This window comes from Notolepis coatsorum, assembly GCF_963971535.1.
Source record: "Notolepis coatsorum genome assembly, chromosome: 1".
Taxonomy (NCBI): domain Eukaryota; kingdom Metazoa; phylum Chordata; class Actinopteri; order Aulopiformes; family Paralepididae; genus Notolepis; species Notolepis coatsorum.
The window spans coordinates 199,765,679-199,788,655 of record NC_140165.1 but is presented as its reverse complement, the minus strand read 5'-3'; the positions used below and the strand labels follow the sequence as shown (position 1 = coordinate 199,788,655).

Genomic DNA, 22,977 nt, shown 5'->3' with positions numbered 1-22,977 from the left:
TCCAGACATTTAAATGAAAAACAATCTATTGTTTTAATACAAATAGACCTCCTGTTCACTGTAAAGTGCCACGTTTTGATATATTGAGCTTTAAACTTGAAATAACTTTTTGGAACTCACAACTCACAACACACAACCTAAAACCCCTCCCTACCTCCCTCTCCCAAACAGTTCCTTTTTTTTTTAATGTTGCATGATCATGTATACATGTATTATGTATTATATTTGTTATGTTTAAATATCAACATTATCTGGCCATCCTCAGTAAATACTATCAAAGGCCTTTGACCTCACCTACTTAAAATCATTGACGTAGAGAGAGGGACGCGTCTATACTTTCCACAACAAATTCGCGTCTCCGCGTTCAAGTTTTGCGCTTTGATTGGCCACGCGCATTTCTGGTCATGCGACATGTGCGCCAATCGTGGGACGGCAAGTTCTGCGCATATTTCCGGGTCTAACAGCCTGCAAACTACCTAACGCCTAGTTTATCACTGGTTAAGCTTAGGCGACTCTTTCGCAGTTGGTTAAGGTTAGAGTTTGGAATCAGGGCAGGCGTTCTATCGCCATGCTCTAAGACAAACTCTAACCTTAACCAACTTCGAAAGAGCGCCTAAGCTTAACCATCCAAAAACTTGCAGTCCCACGATTGGCGCACATGTCACATGACCAGAAACGTGCGTGGCCAATCAGAGACGCGGAAACACGAATTTGTTGTGGAAAGTATTCAGGCGAGAGGGACAGAGAGAGGCTAGTTCCCCCGCCCCCTCCCTTTCCTCACTGTTTTCTCTGCCTCTGACCCGGGTTAGCTTAGTTTAGTTACCGGTAGCAGCTAACTAGTTAGTTTTGGTGAGGACGCAAGCATGTAAGATGCATTGGAATCGTTGTGGGTAAAAACAGGCAGGGACTTATTTCCTGGTCGCAAAATGTGCACTCTAACATAACATAGCATGCTGTTGTTGTTGGGCTGCCGGAGCTGCGCTTGGGAGGAAATGCCACAGGATTTTCAAAATAAGAGTATCGATATGAACCGAACGTTGCTAGCTGCCAGAGCCATAGATATTATGGCTGGAGCTGCGCTTGGGCGGAAATGAGACTTGCCACAGGATTTTCAAAATAAGAGTATCGATATGAACCGAATGCCTATCGCACGGGTGCTAGTGCAGTAAATTCATTCATCGCACAGACCGATTTTTTCATAGCACGCTGTACAGCCCTGATGTCTGCCTTAGTTAAATATAAAACCACCAAACATTTACATTAGTGATGCACCAATGTATCACTCCCGTCCAAATCCCGTTGATTTTGTTGTCATAGTTCCCACTCCCTTCTGCTCCCTTTGACTTTTACTCCCGGTCCTGCCCAATCACGGGATTCAAAGTGAAATTGACCCACGGGAATCCCGAAAAGATGTCATCCTCTAGCGGGAATCCCGAAAAAATGTCATCCTCTAATCTACACAGCTATAGTGGGTAGTACCTATCTAAATAGCTAGAGGGGGTAGTACCTATCTACACAGCTATAGGGGGTAGTATCTACACAGCTATATGGGGTAGTACCTATCTACACAGCTATAGGGGGTAGTACCTATCTAAATAGCTAGAGGGGGTAGTACCTATCTACACAGCTATAGGGGGTAGTACCTATCTAAATAGCTATAGGGGGTAGTACCTATCTACACAGCTATAGGGGGCAGTACCTATCTACACAGCTAGAGAGGGCTGCTCCTATCTACACAGCTACAGGGGACAGTTCCTATCTACACAGCTACAGGGGACAGTTCCTATCTACACAGCTAGAGGGGGCTGCTCCTATCTACACAGCTAGAGGGGCAGTACCTATCTAAATAGCTAGAAGGGGGCAGTACTTATTTACACAGCTATAGGGGGTAGTACCTATCTCCACAGCTAGAGGGGGTAGTGCCAATCTACACAGTTTGAGGGGGTTATTCCTATTTACACAGTACAACCAATGTGTTCCCATAACTACCATGCCATTAGAGGGAAATTCTGAAAACTCCACCTGTTCTCTAGGCTTTCTAGGCAGAAAGCAACACTGCTTATTCCTCATTTGAGACTCACTGGTGGTTGGAACGCTAAACTTTACGTATCACTTAGTGGAAAGAGTGATCAGTGACCTCATTACAGAATAAATCAGAGTCTCTAGGTGGCGGCACACATATGAGAACAATCAATTTTCCTACACACATTGTAGAAGAACATCATCTGACACAATGGCATTATGCAGTGAGGAACACAGGATACATCATAAGTGCAATCTTCATGGTAGGTCTGGGGAGCGTTCATCTCATTGGGCGGGGGGGGGGGGGGTAACCAGACCGTGGGAATCCTGAGGCAGCTATTCGATTGACTATGAGTTTGAAAAACTGGGGTGAGCACCAGATCCAGCTCTGTTATAGATCGTATAGCTTTACGCTCTGCTCTATTGGAACTATCCCTTTAATCCATTCTAATAATGAAAAAACGTTCACATGTACACACCCCTATTCACCTCCGCCTGGCCACACCCACATCCGCTCCTATATAAGCGGGGTCATGGCCACACAATCAGCTCCTTCCCTACTTTCACCACGAGAAGTTTTTGTGTATACACCACTTTAGTTTAGTGCTAAAAGTAGTTAGTTAGTAAAGGAGCTGTGTTGACATTGTATCTTTGTTTTTTCTCTCTCACTATTTTTCAAGAAAATAAAGCGATAATGTCTTCACCACTGGAGAGTCTAAAAGATGATGATCATTCTGACCTCCACCGGCGCTTCGCATTGGGGTGCGCGTCGCTGAGCAATCCCCGCCGGCATTGTCTCCGGCTCTGCAGCTGGATACTATGCCTCGGGAGGTGGCCGGCTGTGTGAGAGCTGACGGTCTCTCTGGGCGGGTAGTGTTTTGCGACGCGAGCCTCAGGTGTGTCAGTTGTGAGGGGACAACTGTGCAGCTTGCGTAAGGTCGGCTCCAGGCTAGAATCCCTTCGTTGCCTCTCATAGCGGCGTGGAGGGGGTTCTAGTTTGATGCCCCACGATAACACAGTGCTCCTCCTCAGTGAAGTCGTAGCTTTGTTTTCCTGGGGCCGTGATTCCGAGTCTGCAGTTCAATTCCCCGGGTCCCTGGAAAACGGATACCCTCTGCCACCGCGCTGGCCCCGCTTTTCAAGACGAAAACACCCGGCATGAAGGATGCAAGCTTGGTGTTTCATTATGATAATATCTCCATGCTCAAGTCGGCTGCAGCCCACGTACAACGGGGCTTACTGTCGATGCCGCTGTGTCTGGTAAACGCCGTTCTGTGAGAGGGACGTGTGTTGCCTTTTTCCCTATTCTTTTCTTTTTTCTTTTGGATAAAAAGAGGAAGAGACAGCGGCTGTCTGTAGTGTTGGCCTGTATAGCTATTGCTCACGTTATACAGCTTCAGTAGTAGCCGCTTAGCTTGCTACTGCGTTAGCTGGTGGCTATCGATAGCCGGTAAAAGCTAACTGTTAGCCAGTTAGCTGTTAGGCTAAGTCGTTAGCTGGCGGCTACGCTCGGCTAGAAACGTTAGCTTGATGCTATCAATCAGCCTGGAGTTAGCTGTTAGCTTGTACTACAGTACAACCATTGGCACTAGCCGTGAGGAGGTAGCGGGCCCTGGCACTCTGACTACGACATCATCTCTGGCAGAAGATGTCGTCGGGCCTGCGGCATGACCCAGGAGGGGGGGTCGCGTCGGAGCGAGGCTCCAGCCGTCGCCGCTTCTGGCCCCGCCAGCGAGAGGCCTCGTCAACATGGTAGACCAACCTGTGTTTGCGGCCATTTCATCCTGCGTACGAGGTGCAGGTAGGTGTCCGTAGGACATTGCCCCACTCTTCCTTCCTCCCCCTCCCGAATGTTTTTTGGTTAATAACGATGTCTTTGTTTAACAAAACATATGTTACTTCACTGCATTTGGAGATACGACGTGTGCTGTGTGAAAATTGTCTTGGTCGCTATTTTGTATAGCTTAGGTTTTAGCATTGGCCAATGTCTTTCTCTCTACCTAAAAACAGTGTTATTTTTACGTGAGTAAAAATTAACTGGGGTTTTTTGTTGTATGATGAGAAGTTGTGTGTGTGTTCATGTAACGTTTAGACAACGTGGCTTGAGTCCACAACTGGCTGGGTGTTAACCTACAGCGTTGTACATAGTGGCATGTGATCAAGGGCTTGAGTTCCTCTCTTAGCTTGTTATTTTTCTTGATTAGGGGTAATGATAAAAATAACGAGTGGCAAGTTTTCACACATAAGCAGAGCCGTGGATAAAACGTGGTTTTCAAACGAGGTTATCGGCTGTGGCTGGCGTGCATGATGTACAGCTTTACTCTACGGGTGAGTGTGTACTTCATCTTGCGCGCCATGCGCCTGGTGTCACAGCTCTGCTTTTCTTTTGGCGTCGTATCAGGGGTGAGGTGGTGAGGGGGTGGGTGAAATTATTCCCCGGTTTGCCCCCCCCCAAATATGATTTTGTTTACAAAACGTGTGTTGATTCACTATATTTTTGGGGCTACGGCTGGGGTTGCGCTCTTGCTTAAGGAGTGGTGCAGTTTTATCTGAAAATTGTTTTGGTCGCTATTATGACTTAGCAAGGCCTGTAGCTGGCACTTCAAGTTTCAAGTTTCAAGTTTCTTTAATAGTTGTCATAGAGAAGTACAGAATACTTTCATACAAAATGCTTCTTACTGTTACGCTCCAGAGACTGTGCTAGACAAGATAGTATCAAATAACATAGTATAGCATGTAATTTAGAAGTAGAAAATGAGGTCACAGTGTTCAGTATAGACATATGTACAATGTTCGATGCAGAATAGACGTAACTGAGTTACCATATAATATACAATACTATGCAGTGTACTAATGTACAGTACTATATAGTGCAAAGCAGAAATGGGATGAGGTACAATTTAGGTACAATTTACAGTAAGGTGTACGAGTTGTAGTGCAATCCTTCATCAATAAATATAAAGTGTGGGGAGTGGGTGCTACAGTGTGTTTGTTTAAAGTGAGTGTGTGCTATAAAGTGTGTGGAGTGGGTGCTACAGTGTGTTTGTTTAAAGTGAGTGTGTGCGTGTGGATGTGTGTGCTATGTGCGTTTGATGGTTGTTGTTGTGTAGTGTTCATTGTTCGTTTAGCAGCCTGATGGCCTGGGGATAGAAGCTTCTTCTGAGTCTTTCTGTGCTCGCCTTGAGACTCCGGTATCGCTTGCCTGACCGCAGCAGTTCAAAGAGGCAGTTGTTCGGGTGACTGGAGTCTTTAAAGGATAACTCCACTTTTTTTTTAAATTAGCTTATTTAACATCTTCCCTGGAGTTAGACAAGAAGATGCATACCTTTTTTGTCTCTGTGCGTGCATTTTAGCTTTGGGAATAGACGCTCCGTTAGCATAGCTTAGCTTCATCACTGGAAGTGGGGGAGGACAGTAGCCTTACAGTGCCTTACAGTGTATTGCAAGGTCTGACATTGACCAAACTTGATATGCATGACCTTGGTGGGCTCTAGGTCAACTCCTGAAAAGGGGGTCAATGTCAGACTTTGCAATCAAAAGTTAGGGGGCTAATAACCCTTGCCATAATTTCAGTGCGCCCCTAACTTTTGATTGCAAGGTCTGACATTGACCCCCTTTTCAGGAGTTGACCTAGAGCCCACCAAGGTCATGCATATCAAGTTTGGTCAATGTCAGACCTTGCAATACACTGTAAGGCACTGTAAGGCTACTGTCCTCCCCCACTTCCAGTGATGAAGCTAAGCTATGCTAACGGAGCGTCTATTCCCAAAGCTAAAATGCACGCACAGAGACAAAAAAGGTATGCATCTTCTTGTCTAACTCCAGGGAAGATGTTAAATAAGCTAATTTAAAAAAAAGTGGAGTTATCCTTTAATGATTCTCTTAGCCTTGCCCCTGCAACGCTTGTTGTAAATGTTCTGGAGGGTGGGGAGCCCCCCTCCAATTGTGCGTTCGGCTGAACGTGTCACTCTTTGTAGTCTGCTTCGGTCTTGTGCAGTGCTATTCCCAAACCAGGAGGTGATGTTGCCAGTCAGGATGCCCTCTATTGTACATGAGTAGAAGTTCTTAAGGATCTTCTGACTGACTTGGAACTTCCTTAGGCGCCTGAGGAAGTAGAGGCGTTGTCGTGCCTTCTTCACAACACTGTCAATGTGTGTGGTCCATGTCAAGTCCTCGGATATGTAGGCTCCGAGGTACTTAAAGCTGTTGACTCTCTCAACCGGTGCCCCGTTGAGGAATTATGTCTTCTCTCGTCATAAAAGACGGCATTCCTCTTGCAGTAGTGAGAGTGAACTTTTGCCTTTTTTATTGTGTAAAGAGGGTTGTGTGTATCGTGTTTACATTTAAGTAAACTTGACATTGAGTCCACAACTGGGTTGGGTGTTAGCCTACAGAAGTTTTATATAGCTCTTGTACCAAGGCCTTTGGCCCCTCTCTTGGTCTGTGTTTTTTCTTTACTTTAGGGTAAAGGTGTAAAGATTCAGGTGGCAAGTTTCGCACATAAGCCTGAGCCGTGTTTAAAGGCAGTTTTTTTTGCACAAACAAGGTTATTGTCTGTGGCTGGCGTGCGGAATGTGAGGCTATTACAGGTAACATTTGTATGATGAATTGAAAATGGGGGACCCTGATGGAAACAAGACGAAAGTCTTTCTCAGGTCTGCATCCTCTTAACAATTGTATGTATTGAGCTGTACTGTACTGTACCCATTCTGCAATCTGTTAATAAACTTTTCAATCAATCAATCAATCAACAGGTACACCAATCCCATTCAATCTGATTTGCTGCAGCTCAAATGTATCCCCTTGCCCCACTTTGCCTTTTATGTCTTTGTCTGTGTTTTGTGTATTTTTGTATGTTTGTTTTTTGTTTTTGCTGCCATTTTGGCCAGGTCTTGCTCGAAAAAGAGATCCTTGATCTCAAGTGACTACCTGGTAAAATAAAGGTAAAATAAAAAGAAATAAAAAATATGCGCTTTCATGTAGCGCGCTACAACTGGTGTCATGGCTCTGCTTTGTTGTTGCATCGTATCAGGGGTGAGGGGTCATAAGGGGTGGACTAATAAACCCCTCCCCCCTTTACTGATTGGCCAGGAGGTTGGGCCTCCTGCCTGTCAGTCTCCCTGTCGGCTGAGGGGTCAGCGCATCACAGGGAGGGGGAAGCGGGGGTTCCCTGGTTCCACTCCATATTAGGATGGGTGGGTCACAGGATTTCCCCCGGCCATGGAATAACGTCACTGGGCGCGTTTTTTCCTATTGGCCATGAGACATCCGTGAGTTTTCAGGCTCTGTGCTGCAGACCGCTGTCATTGTCAAAGTTGGATGATGCGATGCATTAGAAAACTGTTTGTTTTCTGCTCTGCTCTCTATTAAAGTGTGTATTGGGTCGTTGGTCACTTGGCCCAATTATTACATATATCTTTTTCAATTGCTACTCACGTGGAGGTCTCTCTGGGGGAACTTCTGTCTTCCCCTCTTATGTAAAGAGCAGAATTGACAGGGTTTACCCTCAGACACGTCATCCGAGACCCGTGTCTGTGTCTTATAGGCCGGCTTCCTGCTGCTCGTCCCAGACAGCATGGAGGAAACGTTGTCTGGTGTTTCTTATTAGAATTCGCCATCGATATGTTTTGGGTTCTCGACATGCATATAGTGCTGGCCCTGGGTGCTTTCAATGTGGAACCACTTTATGGCTGGCGCGCCTTGGTTGCCCAATTCATAGAAACAGCGTTTCTATGCGGGCGGCTGGGAAGGAGATTTTTATCTCTACCGAGCGTCAGTGCACTAGGTTAGACTCGACGGCTCACATGCATCTCCGGGGGGAGATGACGGAGTAGATCAAAACATTGGTGGAGGGGTCTCACGCCCATGACGTGGGCCACCAGGAGCAGTGCGTTTGCGTACTGACCGTCTTGGTGGTGCCCTCTGTGATGTTTTTGATCAACACGCGTACCTACCCCCCTCTTAGGACTGGGGATGGCAGTGTGACTAGGACACGGGACTGGTTCTGGTCGCGCCAGACCAGGTCAGTTTAACCCGTTGCCCACCGGGACGCAGACCTGCTGTTCGGGTACCCCGAAGGACTTTGTGCTTTTCCGGGGGGGAAATGCCGGGTCGGGCCGGGCGTCGCGGGGATTGATGTTGGATGTGTGTGTCATAGGTATGCCACCACGAGTTGCCCTTAACAGTAACGTGCTTGGCGCAGTTATGTTTCTGAGTTTTCTTTGTGGGTTAAGGGAACAACCGCCTCCTGTTAAACTAAACATAGGGGGGTGGTTGGTTCCCCGGTGTGTTGGTAGCAGAGTCGACTCTCGGGTTGAGGCCGGGCCTGACCCCGTCTGCCCGAGAGTATACCCCCGCATCTTTCATGACGTCTGCCAATTGTGTCAGTCTTTGAAACTCGAACCCGTTGGAATTGGCGGGTCGGGTTTGAGGAGGTTGTGACATGGTGCACAGCATACTGAACACCCCTTCCGCTGGGATACTGTTCTTGCAGTAGACCCTTTAGGCGCGTGTGTAGTCCGCAGTGCTCCGGGCACAGGTCGAGTTCTGCTCTTGGGGCCTGTTGCCTGGATTGAGGGATCAACCTCCTTGGAGGGTTGTCTCCCCGGCACGCCGACTGGCCCCGCAGTGTTGTGGGGGGGTAGCCTCTTGAGGAGAGTGCTTCGGAGCGGCGTGCCAAGGGGGGAAGGGCCTTCACTTGATTTGGGCCCTGTCCGATATGCTGGCGATGTGGGGGGTGGTGTCACCAGTGACCGTCTGGTGGGGTCTCGATGCCGCAGCCTCGTTTGCCTCACCAGGCCCCTTTTTTCAGGGGGTCCTAGTCCTCGGGTTGTCCTAGGGCTGGGACCTCCTCCACGCTCCGCTGCTGCGGCCTTGCCACAGGGTTGGGTTCTTGACCTTCGACCCCGTGATGTTGGGGGCTGTGACGTTTTTTTTTTGCTTCACGTCCGTTCCCTGGTGGCATGTGGGATGCACGCTCGAGTGGTCGCGGGCCCTTCTGAACGAAGGTAAGTCCCACGGTCTGCTCACCCTGTGCGTTTGAGGTTCTAAACCTTCTTTGCACAGTCGGATCCGATCTCCCTCCCGTCCTCCACTAGGGGGGGCCGGGGGGCTTGGATCCTCCCCGGTTCTGATGGTTGTAGGGGGCCTCAGCGGGTACATCTGTCGAGCTTTTCGCTCTGCTCAGCTCCTGTGTTCCAATAGAGCAGAGCGTAAAGCTATACGATCTATAACGTAAGGTTATTCTATAACCCTAGTTATATGAGTATAGCGAGCGATCTGCTCTGACTCACTGAGGACCCCACAGTCTTCTCCTTTGGTGGTGAAAGACTTGGGAAGGAGCTGATGGTGTGAATGAATGAATGAATGAATGAATAAATGAATGAATGAATGAATGAATGAATGAATGAATGAATGAATGAATGAATGAATGAATGAATGAATGAATGAATGAATGGCCATGACCCCGCTTATATAGGAGCAGATGTGGGTGTGGCCAGGGGGAGGTGAATAGGGGTGTGTACATGTGAATGTTTTTTCATTATCAGAATGGATTAAAGGGATAGTTACAATAGAGCAGAGCGCTCGCTATACTCATATAACTAGGGTTATAGAATAACCTTACGTTCTCAGTGGTTTGTAGTGTGATGATCCATCTGATTATTAGCATGATGACAGGCTGTCGCTGCTCTGTTTCTAAGCTACATGTTGTGCTTGATGTTCCCCAGACCTACTGTGAAGATGCTTGATGATCTTCCAGACAGCTCAAAGTTGAAAGGGTACATCACTTTGTATGGACTGATTGCATGACTTGCATGGAAAACCCCATAATAAAGAGTCACTATACTTGCATGTGTTTTAGATGAAATGTAGTGGATTTAAAAAGTAGGTTATTTGATTTGAAAAGCACTTATTTTCCTTCCAACTCTCTCTTCCATCTTTCCTTCCTTCTTTATCTCCTTCTTCCCTCTCTCATTGTGGCCCATACCCCCCACCGACCTAAAAGCCTGTGCCATATGGGCATTCACACACACACACACACACACACACACACACACACACACACACACACACACACACACACACACACACACACACACACACACACACACACACACACACACACACACACACACACACACACACACACACACACACACACACACACACACACACACACACACACACACACACACACACACACACACACACACACACACACACACACACACACATTTAGAATCTTTATTTATGTCCACATAAAGACAATGTTTAAAGGACACAAATATAATCAGTGCACTTGTACATTGTGGGTTATTCTGATACATTTATGCCCAAATTTACTGACAATGGCAACCAAAGTTACACACACACATGGATGATGAACCTGGCAATCAACACACAGCTCATGGATACAGATAGCAGCATCTTCTCCAAATTGCACGGCTGCTAATAATTGCTGACACTGAGCAATATCTTGCTAATTGTTTGGCTCTTCTCTTCGGAAGACCGGCCATCTGAAGGCCTCTAACACCCAACTTATGAACATGACCCAGGCTTCCAAATATGAAGACTAAAAGTTTACAGTTGTAGCCGAGTTGAGATATGGTATGCTCTAACAGTTGATACTTTAACATTTTGGTTGTAAAGGCTTCCTCTAGAGTCTAGACTGTAGTCAAACGTGCAGCCAACTTCTAGGATGAGAACCTCTGTGTTATTCTCATTAACAACAACAACATCGGGGGTGTTTGCTAAAATATCAGATAACAGTGAATTGTCCCTACACAGATTGAACATATATGGCTTCACACTGGTGTGCTTAAACAGCTTATATGTTGCAGACAGACACACACACACACACACACACACACACACACACACACACACACACACACACACACACACACACACACACACACACACACACACACACACACACACACACACACACACACACACACACACACACACACACACACACACACACACACACACACACACACACACACACACACACCCGCAGGCAGGCAGAAAGTGGACAGGAGAGAGAGCATTTATTCCATTTATTAACAATCAATGGCTTTTGGAGAGAGAAAATTGGCCAGGTTATCTTTGTTCTGTTCAGTCTGCTGTTGTTCTCCCGCCCCCCAGCATGCCCTATTATCCAATCAGAACAATATCACATCTTCGACCAATCGAAATCGGTGTGAGATTCACTGAAATCCTTTCCAGACCTGGAACAACCCCTTTGTGCCAGATAGATAGATATAGATATATGTATAGATATAGATATAGATATAGGTAGATAGATAGATAGATAGATAGATAGATAGATAATAGATAGATAGATAGATAGATAGATAGATAGATAGATAGATAGATAGATAGATAGATAGATAGAGAGAGAGAGAGAGAGAGAGAGAGAGAGAGAGAGAGAGAGAGAGAGAGAGAGAGAGAGAGAGAGGAGGGGGAGTGGGGATAAGAGGTCTTACCTGCATCCTCTCCAGCATGTCGAAGAACTCCGCCGACTGAAAGGGAGGAAAATAGGGAGAGATTAGAGAAAATGGAAAACAAACTGACTCAGAAGTGACAGCTGCAGACTTTCAACCCACACACACAGAATGAGTTATGTTGCTGAGCTGAGTGCTCACATTAAGTGTCTGAAACAAGGATGGTGCAATACACTTAAGTGGGAACTTATCTGAAACCATATATGCTTCAACCCTATATTTAAATTGTAAGTATGCTCAAAGTGGTCACCATTCCTCTGCAAACATTGGTATGTCCTTCAAGACTGTGTGCAACGATCAACGGCAATGTAAACTTTTGAGGTCCAGTTGGCTGTGTGAGAGCAAGAGTGTGGGAGGGTGATGGGATGGGCAGCAAAGATAGGGCCTTCCCTGTCGACTGCGTTTCACACCCACAGGCACATGCACACTGATAAGAAGCCAGACCTCCGCAGTCACATGCAGACAGTAGCATTTGTCACTCACACACAGAAACATTATGGACATAGCAACAGTATATATATGCTAACTTGCACAAGGCACACGCACACGCACACGCACACGAACACACACACACACACACACACACACACACACACACACACACACACACACACACACACACACACACACACACACACACACACACACACACACACACACACACACACACACACACACACACACACACACACACACACACACACACACACACACACACACACACACACACACACACACATTCAGAGCGACAGATTTTGTGACACTTTTGTTTATTTTTGTCAATATGTTGGTTTCTTGGCTAGGCCTCTCTTGAAAAAGAGGGACTCTTATGGGATGACATGGTTAAATAAAGGTTAGATAAATACAATTAAATATAAATAGGATATGGAGATACACAAAAGTTGTAACGTCTTGTGGCAGACCGGCTGGCGTGGTAATAGACAGCCGCTATGTGTCGGCCAAGGTACTGGGTCATATGCCCATATTAGGAGCTCTGGAGAGACTCCCGCCAGAGCAGAGCGGATCAGCACAGATGAAGCGCACCTGTGCCAGACACGCCCAAGACAGGTGAGCGCAATCACCACTCAATCAAGGAGCATAGAAAATGGAGACAGAGATACAGAATCATTGGAGTAGCTGAGGCGAAACCATATGGAATGCTCTGTTTATCTGCTTTTGGAAGGAGGACCCTGCTGTGTGCTATAACCCCCGATTGTCTGAGAACCTGCATGTTCATCGACCCCTGCTTGTCTGACGTCTCTTCTCCCGGATCAGCCCCCGCCCGTATGAGAACCGCTCTCTGTGTACCGAACCCCGCTAACGGACCAAGGCGATTCTCTTGCATTACGGACTGGCTGATGATTTCACTAACCTTTCACTAACTTCTCCCTTTCCCCTAAACAGTAATACAACTGCTGTTAAACGTGCCTTGTGCCGTGTGTGTTTTGTTAATCCCAATCTGGTGACAGCTCATATCACCCCAGAGTCTGTCACAGTCTGTATCAATGTCTTTAGTTTTGCAATTACATTGTTCTTTCCACTGCTATACTTCCTCTGGGAAACCCAGTACAAACAACCGACAAACGCTTTCAATTTGAGTCAATTATAGTTTACAAGGTAACAATACTTGATTAAAATGCCCATGCCATCTAAACTGAACACATACTGTACAGTACATTAACTGCATTCACAGACCTGGAGCTCAAAAAGCACAGGAGAAATTATATTATAGCTGCAATATCCACAGTTATCCAGGATCAACACTGATGAATAAGCCACTAAAACCTACTCTAAAATGACTTAGACAACTGTTAAGTGCCACAAGTCAACGAGTGACACTTTGTATAATGACATCCTGTTCTTATGTTTATTATATATGATTAAGAGAAATGTCTGTATATTCTTCCTCCCACTTGTGTAATACACGTATACACTTTTAAAACTATACTACAGTTAAATGTTAATGTTATGTTACAGTCAGAATGGAAACAGAGGCAGGGGGGTGCTCCAGTCTCCGTTAGAGTTCTGGGCTGAACAAGAATGTGTAGGGAGGTGAGCACTGAGCAGCCTGCAAAATTAACCCTTGCCTGTCTTGAAGAGAGAGGAGGAAGAGAGTGCCATCATAACACTTTAAAAACCACATGTATGATGTATTATTATGATTATGATATAAATTATTATTATATATCTGTATATGTATATATAGGCGTGTTAGACTATTCATGCAAGAAGTGTATGTCATGTATTGTACACAGGGCATTTGCTTGCAAATGCTTGCATTTGCATTTGCTTGCATTTGCTCAATACTGACTGGACCCCAGAAGAATGTGTAGAGACCTTGGGGCCTCCGCTCCAGCTAGAAACAGATAACAGACCAAGGGTTTTTGCCAAAAAACGTGACCCGTTGCTTCCCCGGTTGCTGTAGCAACTAGAAGGGGGGGGGGAGTTCATCCTTGCTGAATTATGTGTTGATTGGATGGTAGAAGTGACATCACTGTTTTTGGACCAATAGCAACAAGGTATTGAGTCCGTATATAAGGACCAGCTCGCTGGATCCCAGATCAGATTTTACAGAGTTTTTGAGATGCAGGATTTTGCTTGCAGACACCAGCCGTGTTAGGCTTTTGCTATCTTAGAGATGAGATGTTTTGTTTATATAATCTTTTAAACTGTATTGGACATTTCCAATACAGTCTTTTTTTGTAACTTGAAATAAAGATGACTTTTTATAATCCATTGAGTTCGAGCACTGCTTTCTGCCAGCAATGGGCCAAGAGACTGGCCGCGCCCTGCAAAATCCCTGGAGGTGACTATACAGATTGAATCAATGGCTGGTTAATGCTTTTCAGCTAAAGTTATATATTATATATATATATATATATATATGCTATTGGCAGTAGTAAAACTTATTAGACGGTGAAGTAATATCACCAAGCTTGCAGGTAATGATTACAGATGTCTTTCTTCTCACTACAGAGAAGTAAAAAAAGAAGTAGATAATCTAGTCTTATTCAAATAATATAGAATAATGACTCTAGATAGTAAGCGTTGCATTGAGGCTTCATCGAGTAACTCTCTCTAGTTGCCGTGTGACGGATTAGGGAAATGGAAATCATCTGATTAACGACAGGGTCATACTTGTCAGATAAAAACGTCCCGGTGATCAAACAAAATAGAGATTTCGCAACTTCTATCACTTGACTTAGTCAATGACGGAGGGGGTCGGAACGTGCATTCGCTATTTCTGTCGGTCAGTTGTAATTTGATAAACAACAACAACATTTTGGGGTTATCAATCTGACCTGAGATCTAGCGTGGCATATATCAACAACTCATGTCAAATGCAAACACACCAGAGAGGAGGATGCGTCACAAGCACAATAATATGAAGAGGAATTTGAGCAATAAAGTAAATGAGTGTCTTACCGACAAACCGTAGATCCTTATCAGGGAAAATGTTTTACCAGTGTTTTAGTGACATTTTCACAACAGTAAAAACTGTAATTCTTTTTTTACAGCAGTAAAGTTGATATGTGTTTACATTTTTTCTTGCTTTTTTTTTCTCTCATATATTTAAAAAGAAAAAAGCAAAGTCATAATGTTTACCTCGGAGGGTCGCGCTCGCATCGTCACCCTTCACCAGCAGTTCTCCATTGCCGCCTCTGTCGTACGTCTTGGAGCGGGGTTGAGGCCTCTCTCGTGGTCGGCAGCCACGCCCGGTAGGCGTCCGATGGATAGTTTGCCTCTCCAAGGAGCTGGTGCACCAGCGCCGTCTCCTGTGCGATGGCCTGGTTCCGGCTCTGGTTCCTCTGCTTCCGGGGAGTCGTCCGCTGTTGAGCGGCCGGCGCCTTTGGTTGCAGGGGATTTGAGACGCAAACATTTTGCGTCAGCTCGCTCACGTCGCAAGATGGTGGCTTGCAGACGCGAACGGCCTGGTTTTGGTGAGTTGCTGGAGCCGGATGAGGATGCGTTTGATTCTCCATGGCCGATGGAAACAGAGGACTACATGGTAGAAGCGGACGGGTTCTTGTTCGAAGCCCCGGTGGAGACATGTCCCCCGCCCGTCCAGGTAACACTGGAGGGGGGTGAGATGTCTCCTTGGGATTCCTTGGGATATGTGTTTAAATTTTTTCTTGCTTTTTTCTTCTCTCATATATTTAAAAAGAAAAAAGTGAAGTCATAATGTTTACCTCGGAGGGTCGCGCTCGCAACGTCACCCTTCACCAGCGGTTCTCCATTGCCGCCTCTGTCGTACGTCTTGGAGCGGGGTTGAGGCCTCTCTCGTGGTCGGCAGCCACGCCCGGTAGGCGTCCGATGGATAGTTTGCCTCTCCAAGGAGCTGGTGCACCAGCGCCGTCTCCTGTGCGATGGCCTGGTTCCGGCTCTGGTTCCTCTGCTTCCGGGGAGTCGTCCGCTGTTGAGCGGTATTGAGTCCGTATATAAGGACCAGCTCGCTGGATCCCAGATCAGATTTTACAGAGTTTTTGAGATGCAGGATTTTGCTTGCAGACACCAGCCGTGTTAGGCTTTTGCTATCTTAGAGATGAGATGTTTTGTTTATATAATCTTTTAAACTGTATTGGACATTTCCAATACAGTCTTTTTTTGTAACTTGAAATAAAGATGACTTTTTATAATCCATTGAGTTCGAGCACTGCTTTCTGCCAGCAATGGGCCAAGAGACTGGCCGCGCCCTGCAAAATCCCTGGAGGTGACTATACAGATTGAATCAATGGCTGGTTAATGCTTTTCAGCTAAAGTTATATATTATATATATATATATATATGCTATTGGCAGTAGTAAAACTTATTAGACGGTGAAGTAATATCACCAAGCTTGCAGGTAATGATTACAGATGTCTTTCTTCTCACTACAGAGAAGTAAAAAAAGAAGTAGATAATCTAGTCTTATTCAAATAATATAGAATAATGACTCTAGATAGTAAGCGTTGCATTGAGGCTTCATCGAGTAACTCTCTCTAGTTGCCGTGTGACGGATTAGGGAAATGGAAATCATCTGATTAACAACAGGGTCATACTTGTCAGATAAAAACTTCCCGGTGATCAAACAAAATAGAGATTTCGCAACTTCTATCACTTGACTTAGTCAATGACGGAGGGGGTCGGAACGTGCATTCGCTATTTCTGTCGGTCAGTTGTAATTTGATAAACAACAACAACATTTTGGGGTTATCAATCTGACCTGAGATCTAGCGTGGCATATATCAACAACTCATGTCAAATGCAAACACACCAGAGAGGAGGATGCGTCACAAGCACAATAATATGAAGAGGAATTTGAGCAATAAAGTAAATGAGTGTCTTACCGACAAACCGTAGATCCTTATCAGGGAAAATGTTTTACCAGTGTTTTAGTGACATTTTCACAACAGTAAAAACTGTAATTCTTTTTTTACAGCAGTAAAGAAAACTCTACTATTCTCCCATGGATACCTGAGCTGAAGTGAAACTGAGAGACAGAGAGAGAGAGAGACGGGCCCCTTTCTGATAGAAACTGAAATGAGGGGAAGAAAAGAGAGGAGAGGTGAGGAAGAGAGGAGATGGAGAGGAAGATAGGAAAGGAGAGGGGAAGAGAGGAGAGGAAGAGAGAAGAGGAGAGGAAGAGAGGAGATGAGAAGAGAGGAGAGGAGAGGGAGAGGAGAGGGTTCAGATGTTTCCGAGCTATGACAGTCCCTCCAGTATAAATAGTGGCCGTTGATGAGGAGAATGTGAAAAGATAGAGAGAGAGAGATGGATGGAAAAAGAGAGATAGATATATAGAGAGAGAGAGAGAGAGAGAGAGAGAGAGAGAGAGAGAGAGAGAGAGAGAGAGAGAGAGAGAGAGAGAGAGAGAGAGAGAGAGAGAGAGAGAGAGGAGAGAGACAGTCAGACAGACAGACAGACAGATGTAGCGCTTCCTCCGGTCCTGCGGGACCGGGCGGCAACCCTCCTCCCGGTTCGGCTGGTCAAGGTTTCGGACCTTCTCAACTCCCCTTCCATACACCACTTCACACTTCAACATTGCCAACCGGTGGGCTGATCCAGATGTGGCAGATCTGGCATCAGCTCACTCACCTAATTAACATTATTTGCTGTAATTTATGTTTGATTTATTCGTTGTCTATGTTGTCTTTATTAGGTCCACTGTGTTAGTCTTGTGTCCCTACTGTCTGTGTTTTGTAAATGTGTTTTAGTCTCGTGTCTCAGTTTGTACTATTGTTATTGTTTTCCCCTGTGTGCTCTGTATTCTGTTAGTCCTGTCTACCACACCTGTGTCCTGTTAGTAATTACCCTCTGTCTCTAAATAGTGTTTGTATTTAAGTGTTCTGGGCCAGCATACACTTGCTGGTTCATTGTTTAATGTTACCTGTGTGTCAGTCGTGTTTCCTTGTTTTCTGTTTGAGTAAACGTTGTTATCATCACAACGCTGTCTCCTGCTTTCTGTTCTATTTCATTCTGGCTTCCGCTCAGCGTCAGTCTGCACTAACCTCACTTCGTGCCTAGCACTGAATAAAAAAACTCCACAATGTACCTTTACATACCGACATCCGTCTGGCCACACCCCTATCCGCTTACCTTCATAAGCAGGTGTGTGGTCACCTACTCGCCTCCTTCTTTACTTTCACCACAAAAGTGATAGATACCCACACTTGACGAGGTTGTTTAGTTGAATAAAGTTGATATGTGTTTACATTTTTTCTTGCTTTTTTCTTCTCTCATATATTTAAAAAGAAAAAAGAAAAGTCATAATGTTTACCTCGGAGGGTCGCGCTCGCAACGTCACCCTTCACCAGCAGTTCTCCATTGCCGCCTCTGTCGTACGTCTTGGAGCGGGGTTGAGGCCTCTCTCGTGGTCGGCAGCCACGCCCGGTAGGCGTCCGATGGATAGTTTGCCTCTCCAAGGAGCTGGTGCACCAGCGCCGTCTCCTGTGCGATGGCCTGGTTCCGGCTCTGGTTCCTCTGCTTCCGGGGAGTCGTCCGCTGTTGAGCGGCCGGCGCCTTTGGTTGCAGGGGATTTGAGACGCAAACATTTTGCGTCAGCTCGCTCACGTCGCAAGATGGTGGCTTGCAGACGCGAACGGCCTGGTTTTGGTGAGTTGCTGGAGCCGGATGAGGATGCGTTTGATTCTCCATGGCCGATGGAAACAGAGGACTACATGGTAGAAGCGGACAGGTTCTTGTTCGAAGCCCCGGTGGAGACATGTCCCCCGCCCGTCCAGGTAACACTGGAGGGGGGTGAGATGTCTCCTTGGGATTCCTTGGGATATGTGTTTAAATTTTTTCTTGCTTTTTTCTTCTCTCATATATTTAAAAAGAAAAAAGCGAAGTCATAATGTTTACCTCGGAGGGTCGCGCTCGCAACGTCACCCTTCACCAGCGGTTCTCCATTGCCGCCTCTGTCGTACGTCTTGGAGCGGGGTTGAGGCCTCTCTCGTGGTCGGCAGCCACGCCCGGTAGGCGTCCGATGGATAGTTTGCCTCTCCAAGGAGCTGGTGCACCAGCGCCGTCTCCTGTGCGATGGCCTGGTTCCGGCTCTGGTTCCTCTGCTTCCGGGGAGTCGTCCGCTGTTGAGCGGCCGGCGCCTTTGGTTGCAGGGGATTTGAGATGCAAACATTTTGCGTCAGCTCGCTCACGTCGCAAGATGGTGGCTTGCAAACGTGAACAGCCTGGTTTTGGTGAGTTGCTGGAGCCGGATGTGGATGCGTTTGATTCTCCATGGCCGATGGAAACAGAGGACTACATGGTAGAAGCGGACGGGTTCTTGTTCGAAGCCCCGGTGGAGACATGTCCCCCGCCCGTCCAGGTAACACTGGAGGGGGGTGAGATGTCTCCTTGGGATTCCTCGTATGCAGATGTTGGGTTAGAACCTCCGACTTGGCGGCGGGATGCCCTGCTATCAGCCACATCAGAATGTGGCTCCTTAACCAGTAGTCTGCTGCATGTGAGGGACGTGAGCTCGGTATGTATGCAGGGGGAACTGCATGCTTTGTTCCCCGAGCTCATGGCGGCGGCGGCAGTTGCAAACGGCGTGCCGCTGCTGCAGCCACTGCCTGTTCCTATTCCTGACGATCTCATAGGTCATCTATGGCAACGTCGCCCGGTGAGAGGGGTGGACTTTGTCTGTCAGTAATAAAACTGCTGTTAAACGTGCTTCTACCTTGTGCCGTGTGTGTTTTGTTAATCCCAATCTGGTGACAGCTCATATCACCCCAGAGTCTGTCACAGTCTGTATCAATGTCTTTAGTTTTGCAATTACATTGTTCTTTCCACTGCTATACTTCCTCTGGGAAACCCAGTACAAACAACCGACAAATGCTTTCAATTTGAGTCAATTATAGTTTACAAGGTAACAATACTTGATTAAAATGCCCATGCCATCTAAACTGAACACATACTGTACAGTACATTAACTGCATTCACAGACCTGGAGCTCAAAAAGCACAGGAGAAATTGTATTATAGCTGCAATATCCACAGTTATCCAGGATCAACACTGATGAATAAGCCACTAAAACCTACTCTAAAATTACTTAGACAACTCATGTCAAATGCAAACACACCAGAGAGGAGGATGCGTCACCAGCACAATAATATGAAGAGGAATTTGAGCAATAAAGTAAATGAGTGTCTTACCGACAAACCGTAGATCCTTAGCAGGGAAAATGTTTTACCAGTGTTTTAGTGACATTTTCACAACAGTAAAAACTGTAATTTTTTTTTAAAGCAGTAAAAAAAACTCTACTATTCTCCCATGGATACCTGAGCTGAAGTGAAACTGAGAGACAGAGAGAGAGAGAGACGGGCCCCTTTCTGATAGAAACTGAAATGAGGGGAAGAAAAGAGAGGAGAGGTGAGGAAGAGAGGAGATGGAGAGGAAGATAGGAAAGGAGAGGGGAAGAGAGGAGATGAAGAGAGAAGAGGAGAGGAAGAGAGGAGATGAGAAGAGAGGAGAGGAGAGGAGAGGGAGAGGAGAGGTTTCAGATGTTTCCGAGCTATGACGGTCCCTCCAGTATAAATAGTGGCCGTTGATGAGGAGAATGTGAAAAGAGAGAGAGAGAGAGATGGATGGAAAAAGAGAGATAGATATATATATATATATATATAGAGAGAGAGAGAGAGAGAGAGAGAGAGAGAGAGAGAGAGAGAGAGAGAGATTTGATTTGATTTGATTTGATTTTATTAGGGATCCCCATTAGCTGGTGCGATAGCAACCAGCTAGTCTTCCTGGGGTCCACACACAAAAAAACACACAAAAACAATCACTATTGCAAAAAACAAAATTATTAAAAGTCAGTACACACAATGCATAATGAACCTACTGTAACAATTAATATAGCTAAAATTACATGTGTAAAACAAAAAAAAATTACTTTACAGTGTTAAAAACAATTTAAAAACAATTTAAGATTCTTTTTAAAAGTGAATCTACTGTAAATGCAGCAGAGGTTCCGAGGCAGGCCATTCCACAGAGTTAATGCTCTAAAAATAAAAGATCTCCCTCCCTCCAGATAGAGAGAGAGAGAGAGAGAGAGAGAGAGAGAGAGAGAGAGAGAGAGAGAGAGAGAGAGAGAGAGATAGAGAGGGAGAGAGACAGTCAGACAGACAGACAGACAGACAGACAGACAGACAGACAGACAGACAGACAGACAGACAGACAGACAGACAGACAGACAGACAGACAGACAGACAGACAGACAGACAGACAGACAGACAGACAGACAGACAGACAGACAGACAGTGTCAGATTATGACATGTATAATCATGGAAATAATGGCAGATACATTCTATGGGTACATGTATAAATCATAAGCCAGGTCCTGGTTTCTTGGCTCTCTCCCCCTCTCTCACTGTGGCACAGACAAGAGTATAAAGATCTTAATCAGACCATAAATACTCACACACACGATGGCCTAAATACAAAAGGCACATTCATTTCCAAAGACGCAGAGTTGGAGCAATAGCTTTAACTCAATTAATTTGACACGAAATGCCACAAGTAACTAAATTATGACTTGACTAAGATTACCCCGAGATTAGGGGACGGGGCCAAGTAAAGTTTAAAGTACTAAACATAAGACACATATCAATAAATCTTCTTCCCTCCCTTTCCAACACACACACTCTAACACACACACACACACACCAACACACACACACACACACACCAACACACAGCACACACACACACACACCAACACACACGCAGACACACACACCAGCATGCACACACACACACACACCAACACACACGCAGATACACACACACCAATTATATGACGTGTCATGGGGAGGAGAGTGAAAAAGGGTTCGGGGGAGGAAGCCAGGACACACGCTTCTTCTGCTTTTTTTGACTTGAGAGGAACACACTGACCGGCCGGTCAATACTTTGTGTTTAAACTACTAGAATTATTGCTTATTCCACTTTTTATATCGTATCTACTTTTATACCTTGTTCATTCATTTTTATATAATAAACTACCTCAAAAGTGTTTCATTCTTCACTTCTTTTTAAATCATTATTACCGATCGGGTTCTCAAAAAGGTTCCAGTCCCGACAATTTGGCTTCCCTGGGGTGGACCAAAACCCGCTCTGAGAGACGACCACGGGGCACCAACGTTGAAAGGTAAGAATAAATATGCATGGTTAAAAAATAGAATAAAGAAGTCTGGCGCCCGTGGGACTTCTCGGAGTGGGTTTGTGACCTTTTTCAATTTATAAATGAAATGTGAAAATTGCTAAAGATAAAAGTGAACTCAAATAAATGCTTTTGATTGAAAGTGAATGAGCAAGGTGCAAAGTTACAGTACTATTTTGAATGTTAACAAATTAATTTAATTTTTTTCCCCCATAACCCTAATCAAATACAATTACTGTGTGATTCTGTCCTTTTTTCCCCACTGTTGGTGTGATGATTGTTGAATGAAAAGTCCTTCTCTATAAGGCAATAAGTAGTGTCATAGGTTAGAAGTGACCCATTTATTTAAGTTAAGGGTAATCAGTTATTGAGTATAGACATAAAGTGGATTGCAGGTCTGAAATGCGGGAGAATTACGCCCATATTACGATTAAAGGAGCGATCGGCCTTTTCTTAGTCCTGGGATAGTGTCTCATTTGCGTCAGTCGACTGCAATCCAAGTCTTCAAGATAAGCTTAGTCAAATTGCCAAGTTAGAGCAATAAGGGTTTGATTGTGTGGATGTGCTCGATGAAAAGCAGTGTGTTTTAAATGATGTTATATTGGGTTAAGTTGTATCTTAAACAGAAAGACTCGAATGGGGTGAGATACTTGTCATATTCTTCAATTAGCCCGCCCATATACGGGTAGAAGCTTGGCTGATTATTATGACAATTTCAAAGTACATGCGAGTCTTTAAGATACTGTCGTGACGGGGTTGGGTTTATTAGGGAATATTCGACTGGCGCTTTCATTAATTCTAGATTGGAC

The 22,977-nt window shown here is 45.4% G+C and overlaps 1 protein-coding gene across 7 annotated transcripts in view; it reads right to left on the bottom strand.

Annotated features, from left to right (window-relative positions):
• Positions 1–22,977, bottom strand: part of rap1gap2a (RAP1 GTPase activating protein 2a) — a 518,359-nt gene that overhangs the window by 145,949 nt on the left and 349,433 nt on the right. For 6 of the 7 annotated variants that reach the window (XM_084313633.1, XM_084313635.1, XM_084313634.1 and 3 more), the window contains one exon: positions 11,514–11,549. In XM_084313633.1, coding sequence (XP_084169759.1) covers positions 11,514–11,549 — 36 coding nt within the window. Of the gene's footprint in view, positions 1–11,513; positions 11,550–11,781; positions 11,821–22,977 lie in introns of those variants that run through there. The other variant, XM_084313637.1, reaches the window with a different exon arrangement.